This window comes from Mugil cephalus, chromosome 16 (genome assembly GCF_022458985.1).
Source record: "Mugil cephalus isolate CIBA_MC_2020 chromosome 16, CIBA_Mcephalus_1.1, whole genome shotgun sequence".
Lineage (NCBI taxonomy): Eukaryota > Metazoa > Chordata > Actinopteri > Mugiliformes > Mugilidae > Mugil > Mugil cephalus.
In genome coordinates, this window is record NC_061785.1 from 17,120,184 (window position 1) to 17,132,385 (window position 12,202).

Consider the following 12,202-nt stretch of genomic DNA (forward strand, 5'->3'; position numbering starts at 1 on the left):
ATGAATGAGTGGAGGGACGGAGGAAGAGGGGGGGGGGGGGGGGGCAGTTGTCAACCAAGCTGAGCAGCCTGGTCTGATCAGGACATCCTGGGTGGAGAATCGCTAATTGGCTCGGGATGGAGGGGAGCACCGGTGGGAGACGACCCGGTTGCTGCTGGCCATGTCCATGACAAAACCATGATGGCTGACAATTAAAGGCCGTATCAGAGACGGAGCAGCCTCGGGGGGCACAGATGAACTCTGCTGGTCACGGTGAAAGAAAAGCATCTGAAAGATTTAGGTGATGTGAGTTTGCATTTCTGGGTATGATTTACAGTTTCAGTGGTCTAGTCGTCCTATTCCCAAGATAAAAGATCAGAGAGGAGTTGACCTGTGCTGTCTACAGGCCGCTAGCGTGCTCAAAATGACAACATATTGGCTCAGCTTGCGTACAAGCTATTTTAATTTAAATACGTGTCTGGTAAGTCTAAAGCCACTTAAGACAGTGGTCTTTGACCTTCATCACATACTCCATCTCTGGTAAGTGAGGTTCCCACACACCTGCACATACCACTTACCACCTTAGGCACTGCCATACACAACAAGACAAGCAGATGTTTGGAACACCATCTTCTGTGGGACACGAACATCTTCCTGAAATTTTATGAGAATCCACAGTATTTCACAGCTGCACCGACATTTAAAAAACCAAAAGCTACGTAGAACTACTGTAGATGGAGCACGGCACTAGAAAAAAAGTCAGAAGATGGCCAGAGTTCATCCAAAAGAGAAGCTGCCATCACAGAGCGGCTGGCAGCTACTTTTTTAATAACTGTATCAATGGTACGAGACAACTTTTGACATCGCAGCTTTCTAATCACATCCATCTAGAAATCCATTAAAAAACAGAGCTGTCAATTTCCCCCCACCAACAGTCTCAGCCGACTGGAGCAGAGCTTCCTGACTCCAGTCCTGCTGCTTTTCATTTGACACGTCTAATAAGGAACGATTTAGGCCCGGGTGAACGCAGTCAACTTATTAAACAACTGGAGCTGAAAACACAACGTTAGCCGGTGAGACCCGAGGCAGGCTGCGTTTTCCATAACAAGCACAACTCGGGTTTCTTCTCGTCTGAAAAATATTTCGGCCCGGCCTTCCTTCCATCATCGGAATTGCTTTTGCCGTCTCACATGAGACGCATGAAGTCGAGCGGGACACGTACCCGCACGGTGTGGTGTGGTGTGGCGTGGCTGTTGTCCAAAGTGATTATGGGCAAAGTGGTAAAACTCTAACTTCTGCATAAGGAGATTATACAGGTTGAAGGAAGATTGGTGCAGCGAAAAGTATATTACAACAATCATCACGAAAAAATTCTACAATGCATGAATCATGACACTGACTTTGGGGAGTTGGTGTAGATTAGCTAAATATTCTTTTATGAACATTGAATGTGCTTTATTGTAGAATATAATGGGGGTGGGTATTGGCTTCATGATACGATACATATCATGATACACGAGTCACGATACGATACATTATTGTGATATTATGATATTGTGATATATTCCAATATTCTACATAGTTCACTGAGAAATTTTAAATGCAACTTAAAACGCACATTGTATATATGTACATCAGATGTTCACAATTGGTCCAAAACGTTTTGTTTTTTCTCTTTCAAAATTGATATTGTATCGGGAAAAAATATTGCGATATATTGCCATATCGATATTTTTTCCCACCCCTGGAGTATAATGTTTAAAATACTACAGGTGTTTCTGTATTTACTCACTGTGTTTCTGGGCATTTTTTTGCAGAAATAATTACACAGTGAGTAAGTAGGCCGTGTTCCTAAAACGAATGGTGTTTAAGTCTGTTTATTTATAACCCGGCCGTTTCTCGTCACGCCGCTTGCCCGCACTGTTCCCCTGAGTCAGTCTTAATCCCCATCAGATAACTCTGAGACAGACCTCCCCCCCGTTCATTCAGACCCTGAATCCATTTCTGGGACTTGTCTTTGTTGTTGGCGAGCCTCCTTTGCGCAGCACTGTCAACGGCCGGCGCGTTTCTTTGTAGCACTGGATCAATGCGAGGAGCAGGAGCACCGAGGCCCTACCGCACACCCATTGATTTCTGAGGCAGCGTGACGTGCTAAATGGTGTTCGACATCATGAATCATGTGGACGCTGCTCTGCCAGCCACTCGTGTGATTAGGACGGTCTTTGATTTAAGCAGGAAGCAGGGTTCCTAATCATGGATGTTAACCCCTTAAAGATCCTTGGGTGCGGCAGTTATTTTGCTTCAGGTGTCTCAGAATAGTTTACACCTGCTGGGGTGTAAAGCGGGGTCTTCAACCCCTACTACTATATGTGTATTTTATTAAACTCAGCTTTATCATTTTGCATTCAATATTATGGTATTCAAATACAACACAGGTTCAAATATTATTTTTTTTTTTACTTCAACCATGTGCGATAGTAGGCTGGCTGGGCAACTCCTGTAAACATAGACATACCTAACAGCTAACCTAATTGCGGGGAACCTGACAGAGTCAGCGTGTGACATGCGGCCTCGTCATGAGTGAAATGCTGACTGAAAGATACCATCTTCTGCCTCCATTGATGACTTTACAAAAATATGTTGGATTCATATTAATGTGTATTTAAAGAAATTTATGGGGAAAATAATACATTTTTAAAAAAAAAAAAAGTGTAATCAACCAAAGACTTTGCGACCCCCTTGCAGTACCTGCGTGGACCACCTAGGGGTCACGAGCCCCATGTTGACTGTGGTGACCTGTGGTGTAAACTATTCAGTTGCCTTTCTTGAACTTTTTGTTTTGGTCAAAGCTTTGTACTTTCAAACCAACACCTGCACACGTGGCCTGCATGTGGGCCGGATGGTTCACAAAGCACTTTGTTGAAGAAGTATTTGGTCAGATCTGTGCGCAGCATATAGTTTTATTGTACAGTTGCACAGCTACTGAGGTTTTTTTAGCAAAACCTCATGGCTACAAAACCAAAGCTCACACACTGAATGCGCGTTCCGCTGAAACACCCTTAACCAACACTTCATGCACACTTACACTAATACCACTTCAGTGTGGTATACGGCGCCAAGTGTACTCCATAATTAATCGTGCTCTACTGCTCCACTTTCCAGTGCAGCTGACGTCGCCACCGAGCAGTGAAACGGCAAAGAAATATGCTGCTGCTGTCATTTAATCTTAGGGTTTGCTTCAGTTTGTGATGCCACAATTTCTCCGTGGTGTTTCCTCCCGTTATGTACTCTAATTTACGCGGAACAATATGCTGAAAATAGCTTCATTAAGAGTCCCCGGGGTGATTTATGCAGCCACAACATTATGACCACTGACAAGAGAAGTCACCATGTCACAATTAAGTGATCTGCTGGGAAACTTTTGGATCAGGCATACATTCATGTTGATGTTAACTTAGACATGTAGCACCCACCTAGACCAGACAAGACACCTTCACCCCACAGCAATGACACTCGAGCTCTCTGGGCCACCGTACAGGTTGCTAATGCTAACCAGGCCAGGTCCTGGCTGTAGCTTTGACCAGACCTAACAGGTGCAAGTCTTCACCGGGAAACAAGAAGGCACCTCAAAAAATGTTGGCTCTCTTCAAGCCCGTCACACCGAGCACCTCCTAAACAAAGCGTACGCGAACGAAGTGAGCCGTTGATGGTTTACTGCCTCGCTGTCGCCGAGACAAAGAGAGTGACTTTGATTGCATACCACAGCGCTGTGTGTACAGCTCGGGCAATTAAAATCATAATGGCAGATTTTAGACACACAACTAATGAGCTCAACTCCTCTGAGCGGAAACGCCATTAGAAGTCCTAATGGGCCTCATTCTCTGAGTAACAAAACAAATCCTCAGCTGTTAGATATGAGCTGCGTGACCTCCCTGGCTTGAGATCAACACACAATTGTTTTTTTGATTAATACTGTTTGTTTACATGAAGACACAAAAGAATCGTCTCCCCCCACTGCGCTACAAAGCCCTACACAAGGAGAGATGTATAATTAGATTCTGGCTGTGAAAACATAAAGAGTTGTTGTCGCCCAGATCTTGAACGATGAACTGAGAAGAGAGGAAAGAGGAGGGCTGGAGTGTTAGTGGAGTACTTTTTCACCTCTGTCCTCTTTACTGTCTGAACAGCTTCATCCGGACTAAACTGTACATTTTCATTACGCTATATCCAAATGTGTCCCTCGAGGAATGCCGTGACAGCTCAGTTGCCCCGTTGCTGAAAAAAAAAAAAAACTCCACTCCTCCCCCTCTCGTCCCGTCCCCTGCGGGGATGAGGATCATTGGAGGGGGAAGATTTCATCATCTGGTCCTGCCAGGATCTATTCCTGCTTTGGTGTGTCCTCTGAGATCTCTGCTCTGTGCCAGCGCTGATGATGATCCAAGCTCTACACCTCCACACCCACAGGAGCGCATCAATCACCTCCACTCTTCTCACACTCCCGGTGAGAGGGAGGGGAGGTGGAGGGGGGAGGGAGGTGGAGGGTTGAAGCCTTCGCCTCCACTTCACTCATATCAGGCAGAGGGGGGGAAAAAGGAAATAAAGGAGTGGAGGGAGGCGTGGCTGCTGCACTTGTCACCTCTGCTCCTGTGATGTCTGTCTGCAGTCACAGCCTGACACGAGAAGACGCTAGAAGGCAGGTACGCGAGGGCGAGTGTGCGTGCGTTGCGGATTTCATATTTCACCTAATCTCTCCCAAATCAGGACCGACACCCGAGGCGTGAAATAGATGCCTGTCCCAACAGAGGGCACCCCGGACTTCAAACCGGCATCGTTCAAAGGTACCTGGAAACATAACGAGCCCGTCTCTCTTCACTGAGAAACCAAATCCCTCCATCTGGTTTTAGACCCGAGACGACGTGAATATCATTTGTCGTTTCTGGAGACCTCGCTTCCAGGCCATCAAGCTGGCCTGGCCTTGTGAGTGAATGTGGATTTCAGGCTCTTTCCTGATATTGTAAGATTTTAGACGTTCTTCACATCTCGATTTCAATCGTTTTTATGATTTCCTAACCAAAATCACCACTGCAGGTTTGTAACTCATCCATTTTTGTAAAAGGATAAGAGTTTAAATGAAGCAGAATAAGCCGCCACAAACCTAAAACTTACATGAGGACGCAGGGTTTCAGAAGGTTAATGCAGCTCCAGAGCAGCAGAAAGTTAAAGTATCATCACACCAGTCTATACACCAAAACTATATTATTAGACCTTATAATCTCAACCCCAGAGGATTCTACCTTTTCCCTCCATTTCTGGTCATCCTGCACACTTTTAAAACACTTTATTATGGATAGTAATAAAACTGCACGGCCCCCAGAGGATGAATCTTGTGACTTTTTCCTCTGATGCAAGCAGCTAGTTTCCACTTACCCAGAGAACACCTGGCAGATGTCCCAAGATGATACACCCTGATAATGCCTCTGCTACTACTGGGTCAGGTGCTAGTTTTGATCCAAAACGTTTGGTTTATGACCAAATATCAGTAGAAATTTGATTCATTCATTCATTTTCCGTAACCGCTTGTACTTGAGAGGGTTTGGAACTACAATGATGATCGTGTCATATATTCAAACATTTTTTTTTTTTTTTTGCGATTTGAATCTTTGTGCAATTTTTTGGATTTTTGCATCTGGAGCGTTACAGATGTACCTCATTACTGCCGTACACATGGCCCTTGTTTTTTCTGACAAAGGTAAACCTTTGTCTAGTAGCTTTTTTCTTGTGTAGGCAGGTAGGCACCACTTAAAATCAGAACAATGGATCCACAGAAGGGATTCACGATGATCTTCGGAAACCACCAGCCTCTGACTTACAATCCAAACGCCGTTTCCTTCCTCGCGTGGCTCGAAGAGGGAGAGGAACGTTACAGGTAAGCACGTCGAGGCAGTGGCTGTGTGCGGATTGTATAGAGGCAAACAGAGATATAACCTTTGTTTATGAGTGCGGGCGGGCCGGCTGACAGTGTGTGTAAGTCAAGCGAGGCCAGCCCACTCGCAGATCTAGTGGCACGCATTAATCAAGCACCGGGGGGGAGGGTTGGTTGGTTGGTGGGTGGGTGGGTGGGGGTGGGGGAGACGCCTCAGCACACCTCTGCAGGACTTTCTAACCAGAGGGAGGGAATGACCACAAGGTTATTGTACTCCACGAGGCAAGAGGCCCCACTCTTGATTCGACACCGCTGCGCCGCAAACTGCCGCTCCATAAATGTCTACTAACTGTGAACCGCAAGGATGATGGCGATGGACTTTTTAACGGCAGAGAATGGTTCATCTGGAGTCATTTCACAGCGTGAGTTATTACCGTAATAATATCCAAGAGTGCGTCCTTCAGGGTGATTATGGCTGTGACAGTGATGTAGTAGATGGGAGTCGCAGATGGGGATTACTAGCTATTACTGCTGGTTTACAACTGGGTCTGAAAAATAAAAACAACAACTCGAAGAGGGAAACTAATTGAGAGTTTTGCTTTATGGTAATTTTGAGCACAGTTAAAACTCATTTGTGAAATTCATTGGCTTCTTTACAGTGTAAAGAAAGACTGCATGAGATTGCAGGGAGGGGGGAAGAAACAGGGAATACGGCTTCTGTATTAAAAAAATATTTACAAGGCAAGAGGCAATACTTTTGTGGGGAAAGACGTGGTACCTTTAGAAAAGGGGGGGTATGCATACACAGCTGGCATGGGAATTACACATTTGCATTACAGCTGTCATAGCTTAACACGACATCAGTATACAAGGCTGATAGAAAGACAAATGTTCAGTAAAATGGCTTTTAAAGTGGGAACACTCGCAAAAAAATGAAAGAGCATCTGTTATTCATAGGACAACAACAATCCTCATTTAGCTGGGATATTCAGTTCAACTAAAAATACAAACTGGAGAATGCATGACTATTTCAGAAGAAAAATTCCAAGTAGAAAAACTGGAAGCTTTGTGGGAGTGAAAGACGACACAGATGCAACCGAAGCAAACGACACAGGAATTTCCCGTCTCTTAAATAAAAGCGTGGCTCATTATGACACACACACAAATATCTGCTCTGCCTCCTTGTCACATTAAAGGCAGGGTGATCACACGCAGACTCCCTGACATGTTTGTTATAAAAATAAATAGAAGTTGAAGAAGAAACCGTGTTCTTGTTAAAAAGAAAAAGTCCAGATGTTACTATTGAACATGCTGTCACAGTGTGAGCATCCAGGCCTTCGTTTTCCAATTGACTCCATTTTCCTCAGTGTATTTTGGTCGGGAAAAAAAAAGAAAAGTCCATCGCCGGGCTTCAGCTACGGTGAAGGGCAAAATAACCCTTGTCTGTGTTTGTCAGACAGAGGTAAACAAAAACATGTTTGCCCTGCGTCTCGTCGCCCCCTTCTCCCCTCTGGTTTCTCAGAGCCAAGGGTGCCAGGCAGGATCCATGCGACACAGATTGTCCAGGCTGTTTGCTGCAGCCACCAGGGTGTTGACCTTACTCTCCCCTCCCTCGAACTGAGCCAGGTTATGGAGGCGGGTCATGATGGCCGTGACCGCCTTCTGGACCAGCGACACCAACTGCTGGGAGTCCATGTTCTCTGGCTGGCCGGCCGGGGACAGGGGGATGGACGTGTCCTCCTGGGTCTTCTTGTGCCACGCAATGATCTCATCGCGAAGGACTGCCTTCAAGATGCCATCCACCTAGCAGAGAGAGGGCATGAAGAACTTGAGAAATAATGTAGTAAAAAAGCAATATAATAATATCTCATAATACATAAGATCATCACATTTGCTTAAATATAACTTTAGATTCCAACCCCCAACTTTATTGACAGCACTGAATTCACTAAACAGAAAAACATGTCAGAGACAGAACTAAGGTTACATGTGTAACCCCGGTTCTGTGAGTGCCACGGGTGTCTCGGCCAATGAGACACCAAACAAATACTCAACATCGTTGACCACATCTATTATGGCTTTGTTCATCTTAAGAAACTGTTGCTGGTCAACTTTCTACGTCCATGTTTCTGTCCCAACCAGAAACATGTCACACCACTTGATGAGTATGCGACGTAGGGTGTCAGGTTGTGCAGAAAGAATTTCTATTAATTCCGTCCAGAGCGTTATCATGGTCGCTCACTTCCTTCAGTACTGTCTTTTCAAAGCTTTCAACCACATCTTGTGATCTTCCTGGATAGAAATAGTTTTTGGCCTTTTTTCCGACTAATAGTTCCACATTCAAATTACATGTTAAATAAGTAAGGTATTAGGTAGGTTTTTGATAATCTGTTCGGGCCGTTTTGTGGATAGATGAAAGCGACAGAGACAGGGAGTGAGAGGGGGGATGACAGGCATTTTTATTGATAGGGCGTCTTCTTATTTAGGTGAGCTGTAGTGGTGTGTAAAACTTTTCATGGCACAGTAGTATAATCATATTACTGGAGGCTGACACATTACGATAATGTAAAGTCTATCAATTACGTGTCAAATTGAGGCCGTTAATATGTCGAGTATGTCTGTCTGCTCAGTTTAGCTCCTAGGCCACGTGTTTATCTCGTGGGAATGAAAGCAATGAATCGTGATAGAACCCAGGATTATAAAAAGTCACTGCCAATCTCAAACATACACATAAAACAAAGCTGTTAACTCCAATTTAGGGCGCGTCAATCATCCTCAGGGAAATCTCTCTGTGTTGTTAGCAGCTCATTATGGTGGCGCAGAACTGAAATACATAACCATCGAAACCATGACGCGGCCGCAACTCTGGCAATCATCACCTAAGTAGGTACGCGCTGTTCCCTTACCTAAAGTGTTTATGTGTTTTTTTGGACAGCCGTGGATGTTTATAAAGTTCATGGCTCGACTATATTTGAGTGGATGATTGTTACGTGTTTGCCGTCTTTTTATTGTGTTCCCCTGGTAACATCGCTTTTCTTTGACCACAATAAGCGCTGGCCTCTGGCATTTGGCCGTAACTAGTTCACAGTGTTTTGTTTATTTGCATCTTGAGTGTCCTCCACATCTGTCAGGCTCCAAGTATGAGCCAGGCCTATACATAGACACCACATGTCTGTCATTAGTGCCCTACTGTACATATATTACACAACTTTCTGACAGCTCCGGTTTTTTTCTCTGTATTGTTTTTAGCTGTGCCTCAGGGAACATCCTCAGCGTTGATCTAAGTTTAGGTGTTAAACAGTATTGGGTGAACTCACCAGGAGCTCAGAAACCACTGGGTCCTCGAGACCGACTGAATGAAATGCATCCTCACTCTCACTGACACTGGCAGCTGACTGAGCCTCACTAATGTCTCAAGACTTGTGTCAATCAGTGCGTTTACATGCATAGCTTCAGCGAGCTATGCTCAAAGTTCTACTTTCTGAGTGCCCTTTCCTTTCTGAATGGAAAGAATCGAATAACTGACAGGAACATGTCCTCCTCCTCCACACTAGGTGGCGATATGTGTCTTTTCAGAGGGTTAATGCGGCCGCCTTTCCGGGTGACCTATTACACCATATAATAAACAAGTGGTGTCATTCCTGCGACAGACCGGCCGCATGATGAGTTTCAGGGAGCTTCTACCATGTTGCTGCTCAGGTGTTGTCTAGTTTAACTCAGATTAAGGACATCAGTTGTCCAGTTAGAGTTCTATTAAGGCAATAATTTGTATTGACTGAGTCATCTGGGTCAGGATGAGCAAATCTCATTTTTCTAGTATAGTAGGAATTTAAATTTAACAGTCAGCTTGCTCATTATACAGTTTTAATAAGGATGGAATAGATGTTTCTTAAGCTTATTGGCCTGAAAAACCAAAACAATGAGTTAAACCCCTTCACTGAGCCGAGGGGAAATACAGTCGGATCATAATCCTCTGTAAAGATGTTGTTTAGAAGCTGAATACATTCAAACAGTTCCAAAAATTCTGCACCTTAAATCAAAAATGAAATATTTTAATAACTGAGGCTCTGATCTGATCAGGTCAGCTGCTGTATTCAACCCATTTAATCATGTGGAAAGTGAAATCTTAGTGTGACCGGAGGTGAAGGGACTGGACAGTACCTTAAAGTTCGGCTGTGCGAAGCATCGTGCGACGGCAATCATGGAGGCGGTGAGCGGGCCCGACACGCCGATGGTGGTCAGGAACTCCGAGATGTTCGGCGTGAGGCGAAACGGAACGGGCCGGTTAGCGTCCAGGTCGCCCGTGGCGTCGTTGATGTCGAAGCGGAAGTAAGAGACGTTCAGCTTTCCTGTATCCTAAAGACGGCGAACAGAGAAACCTGTTGTCAGCATTTTCACAATAAAACACTGTTAATAAGAACCTGAGAATAAACATGATTCACGGTCTACAGACAGTCATGTCTGCGGCTTCCCCCACAGTCCTCTGAACACATGAGTAACACAGGAAAACAACTCTTTCTCCGGCATCGCTCACGCCAACAAAATGGCTGCCACTATTGATCTTTGTGTCCCAGACACAGTAACATGTCAAACTATCTGCGGCACAGCATCTATAATCCTCTATCCACTCCCACTAGCCTCTCCTTCCCTGCTGACTTAAATATATACAGCCGTGTTTTCATCTTTTAAGCCTGCATTTATGTGCGAGAGGGCCGTCTACACGAGCAGCCATTCCCGAGAAGATAAGCTCCCTCGTATGAAAAAGTGAGCAGCTATGACAGCTTTATAGCTGGGCATTTCATCCCAGCCCGGGCTTGCTCTCCTCCTCAGTCTCGCCTCTTTTCTCCCTCCTCCTCCTCCTCCTCCTCCCCTCCTCCTCTTTTTCTCTCCTCACCCCCCCTCGTTCTCACACCTACTGTCATTTGCTCCTCCAGGCCCCAGCAGAGGGCCTAAAGGCAGTGGGCTGAGACACCAGCAAACCCCGGGAGGCTCAGATAAGCCAGCAGACAGTTGGCTGTGGAGGCAGCACTCAGAATGCTAAATCACCCAGACGAGAGGGCCAGCGATGGCTTCATCTGCAGGCTGGTGTGAATGGAGTGACGCAACATTAGTGTGTCACCTGCAGGAAGTCGGGGATGCGGGAAATGACACATAGTGGGTGCTGTCGAACGTGAGAGAGTGAAAGAATTCCATAAGGACTTTAAACACACTCTCGAGAGATAATGCCGCGTCTTATGAGGACAGGTGTTGGAAGGACCGGCTCCGACTGTTATTGGTATTTTGGCGCCGTGTCGTACAGTGGAGGGAAAGAGAGGCGCATACAGGAAGGAGATTCATTTAAATGAAGCAGCTTCATTTAAGCCAAGTGTTGGTAATTTTTTGACTAAAGTAAACAAAATTAGAAAAGGATGGTTAATACTCAAAATGATACTGACATAAAAGATTGGTGCTTATTGTGTTTTAAACAAAAATTCTATTAAAGAATTGATCTATAAATTAGCAGAATGTGAAATGCGGCACCAGACCGGGTGCGTTTATCTTAATAATTCACATGTTAACAGCGCCAGGTGTCACACAATCCATGCCACACACATCCAACTGGTCAGCTAAGACTCTGTACTCAGATGTGTGTCTGGGAGATGTTCGATAAAATCCTCCGACATTTATTTCTGTCGTCATTGTGCCAGTTAAATAAAACAGCCCCTCTGTTGCCTCTGGCGGATATTCTCTATCGAGTTGATCTGCACAATCCAAACAATAAATAATTTAGAGGAGAAGCCTCTTGTCATTTATTGAGCTGTGCATGTCATGTGCTGCTACGATTGGCTGTGAAAGCAGCGGTGTGACTGACCGACGCTCTGGTTTCTACGGCCCTCAGCTCACCGCTCTGGGCTCTACAGCTGAACTGAAGCCTAACGAACGCCGAAAACCTGCACCCCCTTTTTTTTTTCCCTTTCTGTTCGTGTCTCACATCATTGCCGAGTTCTGCAAAGGCCAACGGGAAGGAGCGCAAGGTGTCTCCTCAGGCAGGGTGAGACACTGTGCCGTGGCTGTGATGTCCTGTCTTGCACTCTCTCTCTCTCTCTCTCTGTTTGTGTGTGTGTGTGTGTGTGTTTGTATGTGCGTACACTCTCCGCACCGTAATCCCCCTGTGTCTAATGGGATCTGTGGAGTGGAACAGGCAGAGAGGGGGCTTAATACCAGCGCTTAGCTGCCCGGAGGAACGCCTGTCAGCAATGGCCGATTAGGATCAGAGGGGAGGGGTGGCCAACTGACACAATCATCTTTAATAATGACTTT

At 45.4% G+C, this 12,202-nt stretch overlaps 1 protein-coding gene across 4 annotated transcripts in view; it reads right to left on the bottom strand.

The window, feature by feature from the left end:
- Positions 1–6,485: 6,485 nt before the first annotated feature.
- LOC125022217 (transformation/transcription domain-associated protein) overlaps positions 6,486–12,202 on the bottom strand; it is an 83,958-nt gene continuing 78,241 nt past the window's right edge. For all 4 annotated transcript variants that reach the window (XM_047608666.1, XM_047608664.1, XM_047608665.1 and 1 more), the window contains 2 exons: positions 10,064–10,258; positions 6,486–7,705 (listed from right to left, as the gene is read on the bottom strand). In XM_047608666.1, coding sequence (XP_047464622.1) covers positions 7,421–7,705; positions 10,064–10,258 — 480 coding nt within the window. In that variant the 3' untranslated portion in view covers positions 6,486–7,420. The remainder of the gene's footprint in view (positions 7,706–10,063; positions 10,259–12,202) is intronic.